This window comes from Filicampus tigris, chromosome 21 (assembly GCF_054856515.1).
Source record: "Filicampus tigris isolate MCC_2025a chromosome 21, RoL_Ftig_1.0, whole genome shotgun sequence".
NCBI lineage: Eukaryota > Metazoa > Chordata > Actinopteri > Syngnathiformes > Syngnathidae > Filicampus > Filicampus tigris.
The window spans coordinates 9657568-9682278 of NC_141237.1; the positions used below are offsets into that span (position 1 = coordinate 9657568).

General features: G+C 44.2%; 1 protein-coding gene across 1 annotated transcript in view; it reads left to right on the forward strand.

Annotated features, from left to right (window-relative positions):
- The first annotated feature begins 5143 nt into the window (after window positions 1–5143).
- The window catches only part of zeb1b (zinc finger E-box binding homeobox 1b), a 49322-nt gene continuing 29754 nt past the window's right edge, over window positions 5144–24711 (forward strand). Inside the window, exon 1 of the mRNA XM_086021259.1 lies at window positions 5144–5471. Coding sequence (XP_085877385.1) covers window positions 5414–5471 — 58 coding nt within the window. The 5' untranslated portion in view covers window positions 5144–5413. The remainder of the gene's footprint in view (window positions 5472–24711) is intronic.

The following is a 24711-nucleotide window of genomic DNA, read 5'->3' on the forward strand; positions in this document are numbered from 1 at the left end:
TGACGCGTGGCCTGGCAATTCACCGGTAGGCTAAAATTGAGCCTTTCGCTTGCATCAATTGCAAAGTAGGCTCCACTTGTGCACTTTGAAGTTTGCGCTTGTGGCTTTTAGCGGTATAACAGCCTCGACTGCAGCCGAGCAGAGTGCCTCGGTGTTGTGCGTGGGGATTGGTGGTCTGTGGAAAGCAGAAGAGGACAACCTCACATTTAGCCGCCGTCTCTAGGGAGAGATTAAGCAGTTTAGTCTGTTTTGTGTCGCTCTATCACTGCCACAGCTTCTTGTTCCTCCTCTCTATTCGGAGTAGTGCAGGGTGTACCTTTTCCGTCGCCCTCCTTTTTGCACTTTCTGTTCCTCTTTTCTACTCTCATTTCCTCTCTTCCTCTACCTTGCTCTTCATTCCAGCCATCCTGCCCGTCTATGACACGTAGCTCATTTTCTCTCTCTTCTATTGCCGTTTTTCTATTGACCGTTTTCTATTTGACGGTCTCTGGCCTTCTCACCTTACCTCTTAACCTGTACATGCAGCTGATGCTCTTAGCTGATAGCCCAGATGGCAGTACTTTAGTGAGGATGTACAGGAACGAATTGCTCTCCGGCCTCTCTGCACTATTGCACAATTGCACCTCTGTCACCCGTGGCTCGGCTGTCCCGCTGAGCTGATCCCCTGGTCCTGGCGGAGCACTATGGAGCTCAACCACTTCTCACATTAATCTCCTAAACGATCCTGCACCTAAGAGGATCAATACTCATTTTCAGTGAGCAGCATGATCCCTTAATGTAGTAGAGGATGGCTGCTTAGCCCTCCCTCATCCTTTCAGTTTCAACTCTCTACAGGAAGAACAAGTCTGCTTTTCAATGCATTTCATTTCAGGGCCCGCATTAGCAAAGACATGTCAACGTCATGATAAAAGTGCACTTTTGGATAAATTCAAGCGGTCGGTGATCTGAGTACAGTTTCCAAACAAATTCAAGCTCGGTAGTAGGGTAGTAACGTGCGACGTGAACTTTTTGATTGAACTGTATTTGTCCGAGTAGATTTAATGCAACACACTTTTTACTTATACTGACTATTTCTTTTTTTTTTTTTTAGAAGAAACGCAAATTCTGCTCACTACATTTGTTTTTAATCTTTCTGTTGTTGCGACTCGCAGTCAACAGAGGCAGAAAACTACTGGCCTCACATTCATTCTACTGTTGGTTTACTTTACAGACGACAAAAACGTGATATTGTTGGGCATTTTCTTGCTCTAATTAAAAATATATATATATCACCCAAGTAACAGTAGCCTACTCTTACTTGAGTATAAATTTGAGCAACTCTACCCATGGTAATAGTTTGACCATATTTCCAGTTCCCTCTAAGTGCGGTTTGAATGGTCGGAACAAAACACTTTTGGCCCTAAACAGTATCATGGTGATGTAACTGCAGGAAGCATGTAAAGAGATGAGACAGTTGGCTTACTGAACACATCTTTGGTTAATTAATGTACACGGTTCACATGTTATCGTATGTCCAAATTTACAAAGCCGTCAACTGATTTGCACCAGTACATGTGCTTTTTCCACTGCACTGTGTAAATGATATTACAAAATGAATATGGATTCCAATTCCATTGCAAATGAATATCCCGCAAAACAAATTTACAGAACAGATCGATTCACACTTGCCAGGCTGTTTTCCCACAAATGTTGCTTTAAAACTGTTTATTACTCCTAAAAAAGCATGCAAATATTCTTCATAGTCGGTTTCTACTTTACTGCTGCAGTCTGTTTTATTATTGCCATCAGTGTGATTGAATAAAATTCCTCTCCTTACACTTACCATGTCTTGACCTTGTTCATACAATACAAGGGACATCAGGAACCCTACATGTACTTATTAAATTGCATTCCCCGTTTAATCGGGTATGAGTCTGCGCCAGTTCAGCATTTGCCAGAGAGAAAAATATCTCCAGCTTTTTTTTTCTCAGACATCAGATGGTGTCTTCGGGCTGTTTTACATTACGTGTCGCACTATTGTTATTCTTTGTTTTCCACAGGCGCTGCCTTCATGCTAATAGTGGAGTGCTCCAAGGAAAATGGGAAAAGATCTGACTTTCCATTGGATAATAAGCATCTTATTTTCCATGCTCAGCGTGCAAGGAGCCACCGCTATAGGACCACGTGGTTAGCTGAGAGTTTCACCATTGATCTTTGCTGATTCAGACTGTTTCTGGGGCCTTCTTTCAGCAAGCTATGCAGTGTCTGGGCAACCGCCCCTCCCCTTGTCAGACAATTATTGGAACAGTGCAAGTTTGGAGGTGTTGTTTATGCTAAAGCTATTACTCTCTGTCTGGTCAGCCTGTCCTCTGCGCTGGCCTGCTCTGTGCTTCCTGAATTATTCAGTCCTAACAACTGCCAATCGTCTGTGGGTATACAGTACTTGTAGCTGAATGATGAGTTGCACTAAAAGGGAGACTATTGGCTGGGGCCTGCAGATTTTGAGCGGCACAATATCCTCGTGACATAAAACATAAAATCATCGGTCATAACATGAGGAACAACTGCACAGAATGCAAAGTGGGAACAATAGCAAAATTCTGCCTTTATAAAGATATAATTGCTGCCTTTTGAGTGACACTCATATTGTTGGTGTTTTCATATTGCACCCTATCAAATTAAGAGGTGTTTCTAATACTTTGTTTTTTAGAAACAACTCAGGGGTGGATAGTCCCGTTGTGTCTCTTCTATATGGACATGCACAAATCCATCCATCCAGTTTTGTGGAATTCAATTTTGCATTTGATCTTTCTGTCATACTATGTACTTTACGATGCCATAAATGAACTGTGCTGTGAAAGACACACAGCTTCCTCCTACGTTCCAAAAACATGTATCAGGTTTATTGACTCTTAAAGTGGAAGTCAACACAATAATTTTCTTAACAATAATATGTTCTATGCAGCCCCACTAGTCTAAACATAGCATTCAGACTGATTGTGTTTGTGGAATATAAATTAACTAATAAAATCCACTCGTTTTTGTCCATCTCGAGGGGCGGCCATTTTGCCACTTGCCGTCGACTAAAAATGACATCACAGTTGCTCAGGGCTCGACCAATCACGGCTCATCTGTTTTCTGAAGCTGAGCCATGATTGGTTGTTACCTGAGCCCTGAGAAACTGTGATGTCGTTTTCAGTTGACAGCAAGTGACAAAATGGCCGCACCCTGAGATGGAGAAAAAAGGGTGGATTTTGCTGCTTAACTTATGTTCCAATATTAATATAACATTGCATTTGCATTCTTACTTGAGTATACATTTATGAATACAAAATGTAATGGATCCATAAAACAAACACATTAGGCAGGTGAGGATCACAAACTATAGGTACATTTCTTAATCTGAAGTGGTTACCACAGTCCAACTCCAGCAAAACTGACCGATGCCAGGCAATAGAAACCTTATAGTTGTCCGCTTTAAGAATAGCCACCACCTCAGAGCAACTGCGAGCCCCCTAAGCTTTAAATGTATATGTGGTTAAGCCTTCATCCAGTCTATAAAGTTCACCTTTCCTTTAACAAGAAGAATTCACCTCAGACATGTGACTTGTGACGTTTTTTTTTTTTTTTTTTCAGTTTGTTCAGAGCATGGTGTGATAAGCATTGTGTGTTTGTGCACGAAGGTTTCATCTGATTGGAAGCAGCCTGAACCTGCTGATTGCACTGGCATGTCTATGTCCTCCTCTGAGGTAAGCGCTACTCAGAAGAACAGCGGGGTCTTTCTTTATGCAGAGGATTGAATCAGTGATGACAGTCTCATGACTTTTTCCTCCCACTGACACACATTTCACACACTCAAATACTAGTCAAGGATGGGTTAAAAAAAAAAAAAAAAGAGAAAATAAAACAAAGATGCATTAAGGGCGTTTACATAATGAGTACTAGTGGAATTCCAAAAATGAGGCCAATAAATGAGCTACAATGTTATTATAGCTTAAAAAAACACATATATAATATAAAATGAAATAGCCCAACTTGAAAAATTGCATCAAATACTCAAATTCTTGATACACGGTGGTCTACACGTTCTTGTGATGTACAGTAATGGGGGACTGCACAAAGGCACTCATGAGCCACCTGGTGTGACATGAAAACTTTTGGTCTGAAGTTCTAATGCTATGTTAGTAAAATTATTTATTTTGGTTTGAGGGGAATTAAGTTCCTTTTAGTCAAAGGTAACCAGGGATGGTGCTACGCAGGGGCTCGGGGGGCTATAGCCCCTTCAGAAATCTGTGTCAACCCAATTAAGCCCCCCCAGCATTTTATTTGATATTATAAAATATCTTTATAAATTATTTTCTCAGCCTCATTATGTATCGGTCAAGCCCATATGTTTGAATTGGACCACAATTTTCAGTTAAACTAATGTAAAAATGCACTTCAGATAAAAAAAAAAAAAAACAAAAAAAAAAACATCAATGCTCTTTTAGTCATCATGAGCTTGTTTAGGCATTTGGTTGACATCAACTACACTGAAGCTTTTGTGGTGACTTTTGGCTTGTCCGATCAGGGGTTGTCAATGTGAGTCACCTGCATGATTTGTTTGGACCACGTTTTACGCCCGATGCCGTTTGTGACGCAACCCACCCATTTTTGTATTTACCCGGGCTTGAGACCGGCTGTGGGTGGATATCGGGTCAACGGCCAATATTGAACAGGACGCATAGTGAACCGTTTATTTAGTTTGAGATCTACCTATCAATCTATCCGTAAAATAAACATCAGACAATTACTTATGATACCTAAGTACAGTAAACGAGAGATTAGTAACTTTTACTCCTGTATTATTCTACAAAGTATCATTTATTTTCTGTTATGATTTTCGCACTTTTAACCAATTGTATGACTCCCACGTACTTTTCAAAGACTGATTACACAATTACACCTAATGTTCCATGAAAATATAAGATTTTTTTTAATGCAAACAAACAGATGAAAACGCAATCCACGTTGCGAAGGCAATGGGGGTGCGTGTGGGTGTGGGGGGGGGGGTCTAAGGTGTTGCACATGTTCAAGTCATACATGTGGTTTTGCTTTATGACGTTGACATCTTGCAAAACACATCTATTATCTTTACCTTTGATGAAAAAAACAAAGAAGACATAAAAGAGCAAACCTAACATAGCTCTCTTCCTAGAGGCTGGTCAGGTAAAGACAGCGCAAGCTGCCGACCGTCTCTGTCTTCTCACTCGCAGTCCTTCCTTCCATGGGACCGGTGCCTGCAACTTCGGTCTGGGGAGGTACACGGGAAGGTGATGTCGTAAAGTGTTAGTGTCGTAAACCAGGTGCGGATAAGGGGAGGTGAAGGGGAGGGAGGACACGGAGGGGGAGAGGAGGTGACTCTCCGGCAGCATTTAGACACAACGAAAGGATCATGGCGGATGGCCCCAGGTGTAAGCGCAGAAAGCAGGCGAACCCGAGGAGGAACAACGGTGAGTAAAACTACTTCTGACGCAGAGCTTTCCGTTCGGGGGGACAGTTGGGAGGCTGTTATGTCCCTCGGTCTCTTGCGTGATAACTTTAGGTGTGCAAAAGTGTGTTTTTTAGTGACTGAAAGTGCTGTGAAGTAGCAAGTGAGCGCAGTATTGCTGCCTATGTGGTGTACCGTTATACCTGGGTTGCGTCTCGCCCTCCGCCTAGCGGTTCGATGCACCCGAGACCGTTGCATCGCACCCTTTTATAAACGGACACGCTGTTATCTTATGTTTACATTTTAGTATACTTCCCCCTTCCTTTGTAGAGTACTATTCACGTGCTTTTAGAACATTCTGTCGAGTTTTTTTTAATGCTCTTTACCGGTCCGCTGCACCCTAGACCGTTACTAGCACCTCACCCTGTTATAAACGGACGGGCAGCGCGTTGATCTCATCCTTACACGTTTTCGTTTATTTATGTACGCTTTTCCTTTATAGAAAGAGATACTATTGGTTGAATTTGTCGAGTTTGGTCAAAGTCGGACCTGTTTCTACCTGGTTGTTATTACACTTAACAACGGGCTGTTTATTTATTCCGCAAGGGTTGTTGTCCTTCTGTGGATGGAATCGTTTATCAAAGTTAAAAACAACAACTTTCGTGCTCTTTCTTTCATTTATGTACTCGGAGCAGGTAACGTGAGGGACACTGTTGCTGCACCGTTGGGCGGAACAACTCGTTTTGCCTTTATCGAAGCTGGTCAGCAATGCTAAGCGCTTTTCATAACTTTATCAACGAAACCGTAGTTGTTTTATCTAAAAGTTACTCAAAATGGTTGTATTGACCACTTATTTCCAATGTTGTCTAACGCAATCGCCGTCTACCGTTAACTCGTCGATCTGGTTAGCACATTATTTGAAACGCTTTTTATTTGTCTTTATTTATTTATGTATTTTATTTTTGTCGATAACTGTAAATAAGGAACCGAAAGCTGATCAGAAAGACGTCGAGGATTGACTCAGGTTCCGGAGCGCAAGGCACAGCTCACGCGCCTGTTTATGTGAGCTGCGCGCAGTCCATATAAGGACAGCGGCTCTCCGCCTGCCGTGTCGTTGGGAATCCTTTTGATTCCACTGGGACAGTTGTCACCTTGCCAGCTTTTAAAACACAATATTCGTCATTTGGCGCGTTTGTATGTCACTGTCACACATACTTGCGCACGCATAATTTGACTTGCGTGTCCCTGGTGCTTTGAGACGCTCGCAAGTGACACCAAAAAAAAAAAGTAGCTGCTTCCACGCTCTCTTCTTTCCATTAATGTGAGTTACACGTGCATCCTTAGCATGCCTTTCTGTTTGTAAATGTGCAATAGTGACAAGTGAAGCGGTTGTTTTGCATCGTGTATTGTGTATTGTGCCACCCAGTGTAGCCTCAAGGAAGTAGGGTGATGCTGGAAATAACACGTGCCATTTCTTCGTCTCAGAATCATCTTCGTTGCCTGAGTATGTTAAAACGCACAGAGAATTTGATTTTTCTGGGGTAGTTGCAGCCACTCTAAAGGAAAGCGTTAAACAAAAGTGTCCAGTAGTGCGGTAATACTGATCAAAAACAAATGTGGGAGTGATGCAGAGTGACAGCTATAATGATGAATATAGTAATAATAGGACTGCAGTGATGTGCAAATTGGCAAAGTGTCACTATGAAATGACGAGTCGACTGTTTAAGAAGTTAATGGCAAGGCGGAAAAAGCTAGTGGAATGTCTGCTGGTTTTTGGTGCACTGAGCTGGAAAAGTCAGGGGTGGTAGTTTTTGTGGGTGGTGAGATACCACCAAACCATGTTTATCTCTGCTATTTCCATTGGTGATTTGTCACAGCATTGTCCAAAAGTGTCTTCTTTTTTTCCACTGTCATTTTAAGTTTGTTATGAGGCGTGTTCAATGTGCTGCGTCGTCTCTGGAGGTTGGGTGTAAATATGTGGACACGCCTTAGATAACGGCACAGCTAAGATGCTGTTTTGTTTTTTTCAATCGCCAGATGAGCTTCACAAACCTTTGGTTTGTAATTTTCGCAATCTTCAGTTAGGCTTTTCAGTTGGTGATGTAATAAACAAATGTGTTTAAATATAGCAAATGGAACTACATTTACAAAGAATTCAGAATGTGTACTTGCCATTCTTAAAATTGGCAGGCTTTTACACAGGCCTATTGATATTTAAAGTCCGTGACCGGGCAGATGTCTCGTCTGTTACTTTGACCTCATTTGCATTTGGCTTAATATCCATACTTCCTTTTACCTCGTGACCTGTCATGCAAACCAGCATAATAGAATTCTTATGAGATTTAAGTTATGCATGCATCTTTGTATCATGATGTGAAACACTCTTATTGTAAGTTGAATACAATTTTATTTAGTCGCTGTTTGGACCGTCACAGTTGTGCCTCTTAGAGCCATCAATGCTCATTGGCTTTTGCCAGGTTGCTATCGCTATCATGTGTAGCGGAGATCAAGGTGAGCTCCATTCTCTGCTGTAAACAGAGAGGTGTTAATAGCTCGCAGGATGACAGGTGTTTGCAATTGGTGGGATACTACTGCTCCTTTTGTCGCGTCTCTCCATTCCGCTCCCCTCGGGAATAGTTGCCATTCCCTGCAATGGTAATTTAACACAGCAATTTGGGAATAGAGGAATGTGAGCGGTGTTAACATTCTTTGCAAAAATAAACACTGCGTCACCGGGATGGTTTTGGGACTCTTTCTCCGTAGTTGTCGCATCGAAACATTGAATAAAGTGCAATCCTTTTTTCCTCCGTCTTTCCTCTGCACTCTTCTGCTTCACCCCGATGAATCACCCATCAAACGAGGAAAATGAGGTCGGCACTTGGCAGCTACGTGTGTGATGTTGAGCACTTGTTTATTGGCCTGATGAAACTACGGTATACGGAGCGCGCTGGACTCTGTCACCACGCCTAAAAACTTTTGAATACAACCACATGCTGTAAGTTTGCTCGGGAACAATACAAGCCGTGGATACAGTTTGTCAAGTGAAACAAGCAATGGCATCGGAGGAGGTGGGGGATTGGCTGTGTAGCTCCACATGCTCACATTAGTGTTTTTTAAAGAGGTGTTTACATTTAAAAGGTTCACCCCTGTTGTGCGAAGACTTTAGCAGAGGAGGAAATATTTCATTTATCTCACAGCTTTTCACAAACTTCCCCAGCAGCTTCATTTGAAAGTGCCAAGTAAGAAGAAATTGCTCCCGCCTCCACACAGCCTTCTCTCTCCCCCAAGCTTCTCCTTTACTTTGGGGGAGAGAGGAGGCGGAGGGGTTAAGACACAGTAGCCATGGGTGCTGTTGATTGCCCCCTGACCTAGGCACCCAGCGTGCCTAGAGTATGACTTCACTTTCCTCCCCTGTGCCATTGTGAGGCTTCCAGCATGTCCAATTGTGTTTGTGTTTAAGTCTGTTCAATGAAAGGGGAAGAGCGGGGGAGGAGAGGGAGGGAGTTTTGGAGCCCTCGGCCCTTTCTCCTCTCCCTCCTTCTCTCTGTCCATTCTTTGGTGACCCCTTAAATTGTGGGCTATGTGTTCCCCCGTGGACTGGGCGAGTGGGGGATGGACGGAGTCGGTGAGAAGCGGCGGAGGTGTCCAAAGACGTTTAGAACAGGTGACAGCTGAAAGACTCAGTGATGGCAGATAAAAAGCATGACACATAGCAGTGGCACTCTCGTACAGTAGATATGGCTATGTGTCAGGGTAATACTTTTGTCGGTTACATTTTTAGGAGATATGTTTTACGGCTAACTGATATTGTCAAGGTAGGAGAATGACTTTCCTCGGTGGGCCGCCCCTTGAAATTCGAATTTATATGATGTACGATCCCACCTCTGTTAAGGCTGCTTAATGATTAGCTGCCCCCATGGAGGCAGAGAGCATTAGCCCATAAAAAGGTGCTCTTCCTGCATAAAGGAGGAGTTTTAAACCCAGAGTCAGTTTCAGTAACCCCCTTAACTGCGCTTGGATGTGCTTTATTGTGGTTTGTGTGGTTGAATGCGTAAATGAACCATTGTGTGTTGAGGCTTTAGTGAGAAAGCCCGAGGAGAAAGAGCCTAGTTACCTTTGCAGTTAGCCTGCTCTACCTCATTCACTTTCAGTGGCAGAAGAAAAGGCCCATTCAACGGGCCTGGCATGGGGAGGGAGAGCCCTTTTCACACTGGGCTTGTGGGAAATTTCTTCTCCATACTGTGCATGCCATTTGCATATGACCCATTCTTTTCCTGAAGGTCCCCACGAGGGAGGAATCCGTGGAACGTAAGCAGAATTCATCAAACCCTTCCCACACAGCCTAAGGTCCTGAAGGACCCGCATTGTAGTACTCTGACATTTTCATCTTGTAAATGTAGCTTACATCAACATCACGCTTGTTCCCCTTACTTCGCATTACATATCTATTCTGTGTATTTAAGTGGGCACATTGTTGGTGCCCAACATGCTGTTTTTAGCGCCAGGGTGAAGGCTTAACATGGCCCAGTAGGCCGAAGCTTCACTGAATCTGGAGCATGGGCCATGAGGACAATGAGGCGGGGAGGGGGCGCACACCTTGAACCCTCCCCAAATGAGGGTGACGTCCCATCCGCAGACCAGCAACAGTGTTTCTGAAAGGGGAGTAATATCCTGGAGTTTGTGGGGTGCGGTGGGGGTAGCTTGTAGCAACGCGTCAGCTTGATGAGCTGAACAAAACAACAGCCGTTGCGCACAAGCAAAATGTGGCCAACCCTCAACCCCCACCCCCCCACCCCCCACCCCCCCTTGGAAGAGAGGCATGAGCTACTTCTTCCCAGGGCCTGTTCAGTATGGTCAACTATATTATAGTGAGACCAAGCGTTTGGCAATAAACTCATGAAAACAAGCATGAGTTTATTATAACATCTAAAAGCCAGTTGCTGGGAAATTCTGCGGTGATCAATAGAAGGCTTTTTAAGATGACAATAGGTGACCCAATAAAAACAAATTGATCCGTGACCCCTTTCAGGCCCCTGGCTCAGCGCTTGGGAAATGGTCCAAGTCAGCCACGGCCCTGATACAGACACACATGGCGATGTAGACAGCAGAGTACAGGAAGCAGAGCTCGGTTAAGTGTATCATGGAAGCCTGACACCAAAGTTGTGAGTCATGGGCACAGGTGGGCTCACCAGATGACTTCAGCAACACAAATCCAGCCAACTTTTCTTCCATTTTCTTCACTCTGCCCTCTTGGCCGCTTCGAACAGGTGCAAGGGTGAGATAATGTTCTCGAGTGATGTGTATACTCAAGGAGTGATTACCTCTTAATTGCCATCCTTAGTGGTATAAAGAGTACAGTCATATATTGTGTATGGTGTCCCTAGTTGTGCTGTCTGTGTTTATTTTTAATCATGCATTTTGGTAGGCCAACAGTAATTCCCCTTCGGGTCTGTCTGCAGACCCCTCCTTGACCACCCCCATCATTACCGCCGCCTCCTTTCTCTCCCCGCCTGCCCATCCATCCGTCCGTCCGTCCCCTCCCTCCTGCTTGTGGTCCTCAGTGGAGCGGTTAATGAAAAAGACTGGACGGACACAATAGGCAGAAGGCGGGCTCAGTAAGGCGCTCACGCCAGCTTGTGCTGTGTGAAGCAAAAGCTCTTTAGGGCAAACCTCTGCGAGAGCATCACTTCAGAGCACCTGACTGTCAGTTTGTCAACTTTTTTTTTCCTCCCGCAAAGACGTTTTTCGGCTAGCCCCCTCTAATGTGCTTGACCTTATTGTCGTCCCACAGCGGCTCGGTCCGCGGGGATGAAATTGGATGACATCAGATGAGAAGTAATCCGTTGCTGTGCATTGTGCTTTGAACACAGCCTAGTGGCTGGCTTTTTGCCAGCCCATTATGATGACCATATTGATTTTCCTCTCCATAGCACACACAACTGATAATGGCCCTCCTGAGGGGGCACACATTCATATTCACACACTGATTCCAGTTGCGCAAGCCCGACTTTGATGTCCCAAGGGTCACAATGACTAACAAATCGAGAGTACTCCTGTGTCCCCCCCCACCCCCCCCAGAGCTCGTGCGCCGAACGAGACGGGCTAGGCGGGAGCCCTATGACAGCTCAAGCAAAGAAAACCTTAGTCACCCTGTTTGTTAGTCAGAAAGAGGGCCGTCTGCTATGCTGAATGTCAACATGGATAAACATCCACACAGGATTAATGAGAGGAGAATGGTCTGCCTGAAAGCAGAGGGAGGGTGTAATAAAGGGAGGCATGGAGCAACCGCGTCGCCCCATTTAACCCATAAGTATATTTTGGAACCCCCAGTGGCCCCCCGAGTGTGACCCAGGCTAAGAAGGCCAAGGCGAGCCAGACTCGCTACTGTATTTTTTACGGCAAGATGATTGTATTTAGTTGATTGTATTTAGTTGATGTGTAATCATCTTAACGGTTCCTTAAGCACTACCCAGACCGATTGACCCATTTCAACCTGCTTTCGACAGACATACTTGTATGCTGCTTGTGAAATTTGGCTTTACCGTTGTCTGATCACAGTCTTGAGTCAATTGTTTCCGCGCAACCATGACCAAGAATCACTTCTTCGCCCTAAAAAAACTCATTGTGTAAATGTAGCAGGAGAAGGGATGGTACTCAAGCTCTTGTACATCTGTCCTTTTACTCATGCTGACGAACAAGCCCCCCGGTCCCTCCACCCTCACCCCAGTTCCTCTGGCGCCGGTGCTTTTGCCCGTGAGTCAATGAAGCATGGCCTTTAATTGATTATGTTCTAAGTTGTACAACACTATTAATTAGCGCTTCTTCGTCACTTGTTTGTTTTCTCCTTCTGTTCCCGTCATAATAACCTTCATTAGCCGTGCAAGATGTGAGCTCGGCGGCAGTGTGATTTAACATTGCCGCACATTATTACTTGAACATTTTCAGCTCGCCTCATTGTTGTCCCTCATAAAGTCTCACTCGTTAGCTTGTTGGAGAGCCCCAAGTTGCCTTTCTTTTTAGCTCCCTCTTGTTCTCTTATTCCAGTCTTTAGCAGCTGCCTTGGCTCGGATTCTCCCAACACCGGCAGGTGCTGTGGGCATGCAGCTACTTAGCTATACACCACTCATAAATAACACCTGACAAAAGTATGAGAGAGCCACAGCTACAGCCAGAGCGAGGTAGAGAGGAGATTGAAAGTTTCCTCTGGCAACAGAACAGGGTGTGTCTCATGGTCGAAAGCTGGCATTCCAAATGCGGAGTGGAATGTGGGCTTTCTTACTTTTAAGTGTGTTTCTCATTCTTCTGATGTGTGTGCTCCTTCCCGATGCCAGCCTCCAATAAAGCCCTCTCATGCAAATATCTAGTAAATACACCTTTTTAAGCACAAGGCCCTCGCTAAGTGGCTGTAAGGAGGAACTTGAATTTGGAGGAATGGAGCACTACCTTTTTCTTTAATTAGGATGTAAGAGCTTGGAACAATGTTAATTATGCTTTTAAAGCAACGGAAAGGGTCAGAAAATAAAGTATGCGCACACTTTTATTATCTTCGCTAATGAACCAGCACTCAGAATAAATGAAAACATAAATCACCTCAAATCAAGGGCCTTTATTATAATCGCAATCAAAGTCGCTTTGCTATTTAATGCTTGTCAAATGCGCAAATGCCAGACACATCCGGCTCCATCCGAAGTTATTGATCAGCCTCTTCTGGCGAAGGTTAGTTTGTCATTTTCTCTCGCCTCGCCTTGAACAAAACCAGGAAGTGTGTGGGAGATTACGGCCCAGGATGCAACCTGAAAGCCCTTTATCTCTGTGAAAACAAGAAGCTTCCTGCGGCCCGGCTCCCATCCAGGCTACGACCCCCACTCCTGCACACACCCGGCCCCCAGCACCTGTGGCAACCTATTTAAGGCTCCTCATCAGGGGCTGGGAGGACCACAAACCAGGATGTTACCGTACATAACAGTTATGGTTTGGTACACTTTTACCAAATAAATCATGACGAGCTTGGCTTCTCTCTTTCCTGGCATACTATGAAAGTAGATGACACAGACCAAGTGAGAGAAACAGATCAGGTTGCATTGTAACATAACAAAACGGTTGTATGTATTAGACACGATTCTCTGCCGATCAATCAATGAACGAGAGCGAGTCAAGCTCCACCCTTCAGGTACCCTGTAGCCACTTACCGCTGCTTTCATGGAAAATTGGCGCACCGGAGGAATAACGGTACATTCTATCCCTTTCAGAAAGATCTCACTGGAGCAGGACATGGTAATGTCCAAAGTGAGCACTCACATAGCCATTGTGGGGTTTTCATCAAATTATGATGATGGAAGTGCAACAACATTCCATTGGCGCTGTACTAAAAAATTACCGATGGATTACCGGTGTGACGGTTTACCATGTTTTTAAAAAGTCAAGGTTTCAATATTCTTTTTTTGAGGGGACTTCCAAGCAGCACATAATATGATTGGCTGCTTGCAGAGGTGAATAAACGAGCCACACATGAGGAGGAGGGGGTACAGAGGCAGGTTAGACCATAGAACACAGTGAGAGTTACACTGATGCCTTTGCATTGCCATAAAAAAAAAAAAAAAACATGTCGGTGCCAGTGTGTATTAGTTCGTCCCAAGGACAACAACAAACGACAGTGCTCCTAATGTTGTCCAACAGTAAACTCAATCTTTTAGCTGTGGTTTATCTTTTGAGAGTACTCTTAGTGTGAGCTGAGGAGACTGCATTTATCCCTTGGCGAAAGAAAAGTCATTGAGTGCCACTCTTGCTAGTCTTCAAATTGAGCTGCACTCGTTTGGAACACGCACATGCCACAACGGAAGGTTCATATTCAAATGTTGTAGAGATTGAGTCAAAAATAAACAATCAAATGACTCTCAATAAGCATTTCTTGTTAGACCCATTACAAAGAAAGTCTTTTTCGATTAACAGGTGACCCTTTGTAATTATTCCTGCATTCAGCTGTCTGGTAGTGGCTTTTAAAAACGAGGTCTTTGACTTCTATAGACGTAAATATAACAGGGATGAAGAACACTTGTTACTGTCGTCATTCTGTGACTCTCAGCACCTACAATCACCGCCATACAGTGCAGAATGTCTTTACACAGAATGACAGACACCTACATAGGACAAAAAAAAAAAGCCTGCCCTGTTCGCCTGTCATGTCAGTGTCATCCTCCTCTGGAAACTCACGGCTTAAATGAGTCACTTTTAGACTAGATGCCTGGCTGGTCTAGTCTCAGTTCAGTCTATTCAAGTACAGATTCCAACTCGGATCGAATATTTTTGTTGATGAAGCAGTGTCAGATCAAAGATTTCCCGATGTTATGATTAGAAGCCCAAACTTTTGCATAGTAGAACACCCCCACGCTCCATTGAGTTGCTGCCACAGCTGGCAATGGTGCTTGGTCTTGACAGTAGCCTGCGCAGAATTTCAATGACCCGGGTCCTCCCCCCGCTCACTCTTTATTATGCTATCGCTGCTAACTGGCTCCTATTCACTGCTGTGTCCTGACTTCCCAAAGGGACCTAGACAAACAAGGACTATTGAGCCAGTGAAAAAAACCCACCCCCTGCCCGCCTCGCCTCGGTCCCTCCGCGTTTCAGTGCCAGGGCGCAGCGCGTCTTGCTTGCCACAGACGCCAGCAGCAATGGGCACCGCGCCATCGATTCTTCTGCTCCTCACAGTCTTCTTTTAAAGGGATTAAACATCGACTTAACTGAGTGGACTGATAAATGGCTGTCGTTAATGTAACATCTGAATGATGAGGGAAGCCGGAACAGTGTTTGTTTGTGCCTTCTTCTACTTGGCTGCGAGCGTGTCCCTGTTCCAGTGCCGATGTGTGCGCGAGGGAGAAGTCACTTATCTGTAGGTGTGGTGGTAGTTGCGGGCCGATTACAGGCCGACTTCCTGTTGTTACAGTCCATCAGGGAGATCACGGGTGGGGGATGCTCCCATGAGATTACCCCGTGAGAGTCACATGGTCAGGCTGTAATGTGTTTCAAGACAAAGCTTTTTGTTGATTTTTTTTTTTTTTCTCTGTTTGCGGTTCCGTTTCATAAGCAATCTTTCCGAGTGGATTTCTGACCTGCGCTCGTGTTATGACCTGATTGTGAACTGGCTCGACTTATCCGTTTTTGTATGACTCTCCCCTCCTTTCTTCTAATCAGCAAATCTTTAAGGAAAATCGCTTCTCTCCCCAGGGTGCCCAATCATTCTCGCTGTCTTCTCTCTCTCAGAGCTGATTTGTTTGTTTATCGAAAGAAAAACACTTTGTAAAAACGGTATTCTTATGGCTCAATGCAAACCCTCAGAGAAAGCCATCGCTATGACTTTTGCAGCAATATAGCCGTTGTTGTCAGCATCAAGTCAACAATTTGCATCATTTTCCTTATTTTGCCATTGCTTTGTAGTGCCTTTTACTGGATGTGACTTTCTTCAGATGTCTTTGAATGGTAAAAGCCGCATTCCGTTCTGGGCAGTAGCATCACTGCTGGACATTCTGTTAATGTGTTTTGTGGACAGGGATTTTTGTAATGTCATTGCTGTGGACTGTGCGTTTTTATGGGCTAAATAAATCCAGGCATGACTGAAGGGACCAAAGACTGTTGGTAAGCAAGAAGGCGTTTCCAATGTGGTAACGGCCCTGTGGTCTTGCCTTCCTTCCTCTCTCCCTGACTTGCCTGTTAATTCAAAGCAGTGCTCTTCTGATCAAACGTCCGTCTGATAAAGCTATTGAATCAGGACTTATGTCCAGCAGGGCGTGGCAGTAAAACAGCGTCTAGACAGGTCGAGAGGTGAGCAGATGACTCCCAACGTGATTCAGATCTTAAGGAATCTTACCTCTCCGCTGGTCCTGTCTGCTGATGTGGAACGGCATCTGCTCTTCTGGAGTATGTAAGGGTCAGCTCTTCAGGAGGACAGGGAGTGTTTCTCCGGGCGATGCGCATTATTATGGACGCGCACAATGAATCTTAAGTGCACCTCGGAAATAACATTAGCGACAAGTGAAGCATACACCCTGGAAACAAGGTAGCAGGTTTATATTTGGGTCAGGCTTTATCTAGCCCTCTTCATAGGGAAGGGCAGAGGCCCAGGGCAGGATTCCACACAATAATTGTATTGCGGCATGACAGATAACGTTGATGTAAAGCTGTTTATTGTTGGCGATGAGTCTATTCAACACAGCCATGCTCTTTCCCTTGTCCTTGGACAGATTATCCCTCAGGCAGTGGTGGCTGTGTTTTTATTAAAGTCCGGCTTTAAATGGACCAGATCCTCTGATGGACAAGCAGATTACCCAACTAATAAAACATACATCACAATCACATAGATAGTCGGCTCCTGAGACTCTTGCTATTAATATACAAATATGGAGGATTACTGTCTGCTTGGGTCCATGGTCGAGGAGAGGGGATTAAGGTCCTGGTCCAGACAGATTGGATTTAATGTGTGTGGAAGGCTAAATGATTGCTGTACTGCAAAGCCCTCATGGATGTACGGCCTGATCTCTGCTCTCTTCCCGTGACGACATATCATCCTGCAATGTTTCTGGATCAGTTTCATTCATTACATTTGGTCGGGTCAGTTTGGATGTTCCAGTGTCACGGATTATCGCTCTCCGTTTCCATCCGCATCAAACAGTTAGTCACTCAACTTGTTAAAAAGGATTGTAATTAGTGAGAGAAAATGTTTGTTTATGGTTTTAACAAACTAAATCCAACTACTGGCCAACACATTGACCATTTGCTGCAAAAACCTGAGACCTGATTTTGGATTGATTCAATAAACATTTGGTGGATTGAAAGTGTATTTTAAATGTTTATTTTTTTTTTTTAAAGTATCTCAAGACGCTAATTGTATTTTGTATATGGCAGATATAACAACATAGTAACATTTCATAAAAGACAATGTACTTTTCAAAGTCAGTGTAATGTGATGTATTATCAATTTCCTAGACTAAAGCATACTTGACAAAGCGAAATTGGAGCCAGACTGGCATATATATCTATCACTATTTTCCATTAACTGTTGCTCACCCTAATGCGCGATTGAATTGGACAATTACGGGGTACCACTAAATTAGGTTCCACTAAAAAATTGGATTAAAACACCAAGCAGTCTTTGTTTTTTTCAGAACATGCAGGTGCAAAAATGCAAGAATTACTGTGCTACGAGCTAAGAGTCATAAGCATGGTGAAGCCAAGGAGTCATCTTCCATACAACTAAGTCCATCATCCATCTTTACGGAGGGTATATGGAGGCATAATGTGCAATTGGTGTGTTGGGCATACTTGAAATAACAAAAGGGGAAAACATGTGCAGGGTCCTACACCAGAGATGTCCTAGTGATAGCACGAGATATACAGTACGTCCTTTACCTGTTTTAACATGCGGACCACACACACACACACACTACAACACGTACCCCATAGGCTATTTATTCCCAAGGGCGGCCAGCTAAAGGAGAGAAAGCCCCTTAATCATGTCCCTGTCCCATGTCCTCGTTATCACTCACGATTAATGAGCTCTCCATTAATGAAAAAAACAGAAGGTGCCAACCTCTTGTGGAAAAGAGGGAGGCAGGTTGTGTAGATGTGTGCGTGTGCGAGGGCCACTGATAGTAAACGTTCCGCAGGTGCAATGACATCACCCTCAAAGGTAGATATGATAGCTGTCACAGCTCGGCATAGTTAAAGATAACACTCGCCCGGCGCTATTTTTTGATTGGGTCTAATCCGTTATGCCTTTGTATATCTGTCCTCTTGTGTGTATGAGGAGGCAGGGAGGTATGGGATAGGGAGGGCTTGATGAGACACTGGAAGAGGAGGAGTAGAGGGCGGCAGGTGCAATGGACACCCTGCGCAATCACCGGCGCTCTGCAAAAACTGTGACAGGAAATCAAGGTTGTCTTGGCAACCTGGCACTATCGATTAAGCGCGGGCCATCTCGGAGCTTCCATCAGAGTCCCGGTGGAAATGTTGCTGTGTTGCGGGAAAATGTTTTAGTGAACAGAAGAGGGCTTGAGATGAGTTGAGGTCAGGGGTGGTGTAGCGCAGGAGCGGGTCGGGTGGGTCATTAGAAAGCAATGAGTCGTCTCGCTTATAATTAGCCGCGCTTGACCATTTGGGACTTCCACTTAAAGCTGACGGTCCAAGTCTTTACTCGATTTTTGAATATTGCTCATTTCTAGTCATTTCCATTGGAACGCAACTTTACACTCCTCTATATGGATGGGCGGATACAAGCAGTTCGGTTTTTCCAGGCCATTGGCTCACATTGTGTAGTTTGATTTAGGGCACGTGACAAGCACCAACGGTTTACCTTGCTATCTCCGCTTTGCCAAGCTCCGCCTGCACACTGTGATTTCGCCATAGTTGTACACTGAAGTGGGCATGTTGCATAAGTGCAGCGGAGATGTAATCAATAAACGGTATCGATTTGTTAGGAGGTGTATTTTCGGCTGACTCTTGCGTATTCGGGACAGGCCGCGTCTCTCTCTCACCGTCTGCCCCCTTTGTCTTAGTCTCGCGTGACATGAGGTGAAATAGCCCAGTTCCAAATCCGAAACAGATGTGTCCTCCCTCTGTGCCCTTAACACACAGGTGTATGGTCAGAGTAAAAAAAGGGGATTTTCTTCTTGTATCATGTGTGACGTTTTACTTGTACTAGGCAACACACACATTTAATGCCTTACGCTGTAGAACAGGGAGCCGCATGCTATCTGAAAGCACACCGAGGTCTTGGTCGGTTCAGGTTCAAGCACCATGAAGGAGCAGTTTATTACATAATCTTCGAGTAAAGCTTTCGGGTTGTATTTTTGCCGTGGCACTGAATCAGAGTTTTCATTTTTTGGCCATATGTTTCTTTAAAGGCTAGGTATATGATTTACAGGCGGAATATTTGACAGTTTGAGAATAGTTTGGCAGGCCGGATGTGACACTTGTGATTTGGAGTATCAAACAATTGGAGGAAAGCCATTAAAAAATCTGTCTTTAATATACTATTTCTTGAATATTTTGTCTCCGAGCAACATACAGTGGGTAACAACAGAATTGATCTGAATTGAATTGAACTGATCGTGGCCTCGGGTAACATCTTAGAGGAATATCGCAGGCTCCTGCCATCACCGCTCCTCTCCCATCGCTCTTTATTTGGGGCTATTCTGGGCTGAACGAATGTGGCGGCAATGCTGCGTGCTGAGTGAGTCAGCGGTCATTAGGGCGTGCAGACAGTGCTCTGCCGGAGGCCACAGGAGCCAGGCAGTCTAATGATGAGGCCAGTGAAGTGCCAGGGTCCTGAGCGATCAGGGCTGCCTTGAGCTTCATCCACTTAGCTCCCTTCCCTTGGACCCAATGCGTTACTTTGAAGCGGAGACACCAAATTTCGCTTTTGTCGTCCTGTTTTGAGTTATGCCTAACGTGCATGTGTAAGAATGCACTTTATGCGTAATGTTTGCAAGCTTGTTTGAAACAGTTAGTCGGATCATTTGGTAGTGTCAGTTGTTGTGATCCGAAAGTGACTTAAGCCCATGGGGATGGGAGGCTCAGCCACACTGTTTGGTCCAGTCATCCTCCCCCGGGAGAGGCTGCCTCAACTGGAATGTAAACATGGCAGCTAAATAAACTGCTGAACACAGCGACAGCAAGGGAGAGAACGAAAAAGCGAGAGGCTCACACAGAAGGCATCCCTATTGGAAGTGGACCGCAGTTCCCAGGAAATGATCAGGTTCGGGACAAATGCGGTGAAGAGGATGCAATCGAAACATTTATATCGAAAGGGCGGAGGGAGCATGGAGGGGCCTATAAGGACAGCTCGGCATTCCTTTGCCTCCCTTTTTTTTAACACCTTATCTCAACCTCTCACTCTAAAATAAGAGGCCCTCACAGCGTGTCACATGGCACCAGCAGTCAATCGCAGCACCTCAAATACTCCGCTAAACATGTCGGACGTTATATTCATATTGTTTTGCTTTCCCGCAAGTGAGGCGTTACCCGTAAATTCCCGTAGGATAATAATAATACATTCAGGGTTATATTGCCTGTAGATGTCACAAGATGGAGACAAAGCACTGTTTTGTGTAAATGAAACTCCTCAACTTACTTTTATGTTTTTAAAGAACTTTATTTTAATTGGCAGACAATTACAAAGCAAGGGATGACAAAATACAATACATTTTTCCGCCTCAGCACAGTGATTAGATAACTTTTACAGCAAGAATGATTGGTTAAAAAAAAAAATCAGGATAGGTGATTTTGCAAATATGTGAGGTTCATTGTATAGGCGGATTAAATTTGCCTACTGCAGATGCCTAACTATTGGCGCCAATGCAGTCACAAAAACATGTTGTGTGTTTAGACCACCCCTAGGTCTCCCCAATGCCCCAACCTTGTTTTGATGTAGCGACTTGACAGTTGAGCACAGGTGCCGCCAGCTGCTGCAACGAGCTCCCGTTATTTGCCGTAACTCGGGGCAGGTGGCAGCCATTACGGCTCTATCTCAGTCCGCGGACTGGCAGGTTCTGTCGTCGCCGTGCCAGATTCTGTTCTTGGTCCGCTCTCAGCGCAACTATTGGCATAGCTAGCGAAGCTCGGCTGGCCGAGCGCAGACTCCCACTACCACCTGTTCCTCTACAACATCACCAGGACTTTCCCAGAGGCACTGCTTTAGATCCCTGTGCTCGGGTGCCTGCTTTCTGTTGTATTGCTTTTTCTCCCATGGCAGATCAAACAGTAGAGGTCTGTGGGAGGCGTACAGTACGGGAGTCAACGCCAACAAGTAGCTTTTTATAACTCTGTAGCCCATCTGGATATTCCAATGTTGGTTGTATTTACTGCTGGAGAAAAATTGTCTTTACAACTTCATTGAGACAAGTTATTGAACACACATACAGTTAGGGCTTGTCTCACTCGCCATGAAACAATTAATTGCATATTACCTGTATATTTGTATGTATAAGCAGGGTACAATATGATTGGCTGCTTGCAGAGCTGAGGAAACAAGCAGCCTTGTTGAAGTTAATTGCACCCAGTTCACTTTTTTTTCTCCTCCTAATAGAAGAGGAGGAAGAGGGAGGGTGCAAGATGAGGTACTGCAAATACAGATGCCTTTTTTTTTTTTTGCTCTGATTGATGTGCATCGTCCTAAAAAAAAAAAAAATCCCCCAGGGCAACATGAATAGCCCACGGGTCTGTTCTAAAAATAGCTCACCAGTGATGGGACACTGACTTAGTAAGAAGAATTAAAACAGAAGATTAACATTTATTTATTTACTTAAACTTAGCATGGTATACACTTTTTCTGTGCCAAACATTATATTTTTAAAAACAATAAAATAGTGTTAAATGGCGGAAAAAAACGTTTTTATTGAAATATTTCAAAAAGAGGTCATTATAGAGTTGTAATTTTAACACTGAGAAACAGTAATATTTTTGCTCGCGGTTGTTACATCAATAAATGGCAGCAAGTACATGCGCTCCTTGTTTTTCCCCCTCACTTCATGCTAGTAACTTGTAGTTGTTCTACTAGTATGCAAATGTTGTCCTACTAGAGTGGAGGAATGTTATACAATAGAAAAATTTGAATGACCTCGGGGCCGTTTGACTTGAATTAATTGGATTCCATACATAAGCATTATTAAATGTTGTTTGTAGCCCTTCTGGTTTACTGAACACTCCTGAGCAATTTGTCAGCCCCTTAATCCATCACATTATGCCACCTTTTGCAGATTTTTCTGCCTTCATCACTGGCTCAGTCCACTCCATACCATCATCTCTTCCACCACCTGGCATCAAGCCAGAGGTGCTAAGCAGCCTCTTAACCTGGTGTCTGAGCCTCGACTCATCCTTTATTCATTCCCATTAAAGTAGCATGAGAGTTGTTCTCTGCCTGTAGACGCTGCTGTTTCCCCCTCCATTAGAAAGACAAACGGCCACAGTGTGAGTTTCCCTTGCAAGTCTTCCATGCATAACTAATGTGGAAGCATGAATGAAATATGCAGGCTCAATCCCCCCCCCCAAACAATACTCGGACACCTGCGAGCTTCATTTGTGACAAGACAAAGCAAATGCCGGTGCTTGATGTAAATTCAGTACTGGATTAGGGATGTTTTCAGACTGATATCTTGAAAATTCTTCTGGTTTGGAAATGTTCCATTAATTTTTCATGGAATCTTGCAGTTAAAAAAGAAAAATAGGTGAGTGTGCATGCTATGATTTTGCCCGCAAATGCACAACATATGATTGTCATCTCATCAGTCATGCCTTTTGTCTCTGATTTGTTGTTTTTTCTTTAGCACGGTGTTACAAACTCAAACTTCAAATTGTCTTGATTGGACAATTCATCAGATAAGATACTTTTTCCTCAGGAGTATTTAAGGATGGAATCATTTTTTTTGAATACTGTACAAAAATTGCACAATTCGTCTTCACATAGTAAGCACATTTGAACTGAAGATCAGAAGACTCAACATCGCGCACCTTCTATAACTCCCTTTTTTTTGCCTGTGATGAGCCAGTTTTGGAAAAAAAAAATGCCTTCAAGAGAAAAGGGCAGCAGATGATAGGCGCAGAGGTTGAAAATAGTGATGAAAAAAGTGCTATGCCAGCAATGCTGCTGGGGTGATGGACAGGAGTATGCATTTTTGCCCCTCTGGAGGAATTGTGAGCAGGGAGGCGTTGCGTGTGTATGCTCAGTGCGAGGGGAGGGCAGGTTAATTAAATATCAGCATATCACACGGGCTACCATCCCGAATCGTGTCTCTTTCACAGCCTCGGGCTTGTACAGGCTGCATGTCAATAACATGGATGGAAACAGCACAACATTTGCTGATCTGTGATGTGGAGCAGAAGGCAACCGGAGAGGTAATCCAGCTTTGGAGGAGCTGTTTAAAATGAGCGCAGCCATTTAAGAGAGTCGGATGAGGAGGTCAGGATTTTCCCTTAATCCTCACACTGCTGCTGGCAGAGGAGAGTGACGGGGTCAGACAGGCGGTAAACTTTGTGTGTGTTTAGAGAGGAGGGTCAGGCTGCTATTGTGATCGTTCAGCATGGCATCGTTTTTGGGGAAACTGCACCGACATGACCCAAGGGGCTTTCGCAATCAACTTCATTTTGTCACTTAGCATCTGCCGTCCCGCTGTTACATGGCGACATCGCATTTGAAAACACGCAAACACACGCGGCGTTTGTCACACTAATCACTATCCCCATGGATAATGCGTGTTACAGCAACATAGCAGGTGCGGGTCCATTGATGATAATCTATAATCTGATGGTTTATGCAGTGGCATGAAAGGCTCACGGCTCAAGATTTAGGATGGCAACATTGCATTGTTGACGTGTAGTGGTACAACAAAAACGAGTATTTGTATATGAGCAGAGGATAAGACATGACGAAAAGTTGCATACTGTACTACGTGCATTCATTTGTTGTGTTTATAACTTGTCCTCATTTGGGTCATGGGTCGGATGGAGTGTATCGCAGATGACCTTGAGCGAGAGGCAGGATACACCCTGAACTGGCCTCCAGTAATCGCAGAGTACATATAAAGACAGACACTGTGCATTCATGTTTCATGACTACGTTTTTTTCACCACCAATAGCATCGTTGTTGTGGCCGTTTGCACTGTAGCCGAATTAGCTTTCAAGATTCTGAACTACTCGGGCACTACGTGTACAGCTTTTAGAGGCCAACAATTGTGAGCCGATGAGGATGACACGGCCGCGCTATTCCCCATCGGTCCCTTTCTTGAATAGAAAACAACTTTCTCGACCATGCATGAATCATTGCATGACGTTTTTATTTTTTTATTATTATTAGGAACATCTAAAAAACTCAGCGTGGGTGTGGCGGCTGAGACCATGATTGATTGTGTTTTTACTCATGATGCAATGTGGAACATAAGTGGTAATACACTGATTATGTTTTTAAACTGTCACTGAAAGTGAGTTAATTATTGGATGCAGTACTTAACTGGTCTCACCCAAACTGTTTGGTTGTTAACGGCTACTTAATTCATGACACCATGTGTAACTTGAGTGTCACAATCACTTGTGTAACACGGCATGGCACGCCGCATTGTTGCTTTGTATATTGTTTGCATTGAAGAAAGTGAGCAGTATTTATTGGTGGAAATGAAATGTCATGAAAATGTTCTCTTCAAAAGAATACATGACTGAAAGAAGTGAGATCATAAGGCACTCTTCTTGGAGTTGTTGTGTTTTGGATGAAGAAGTTATTGGC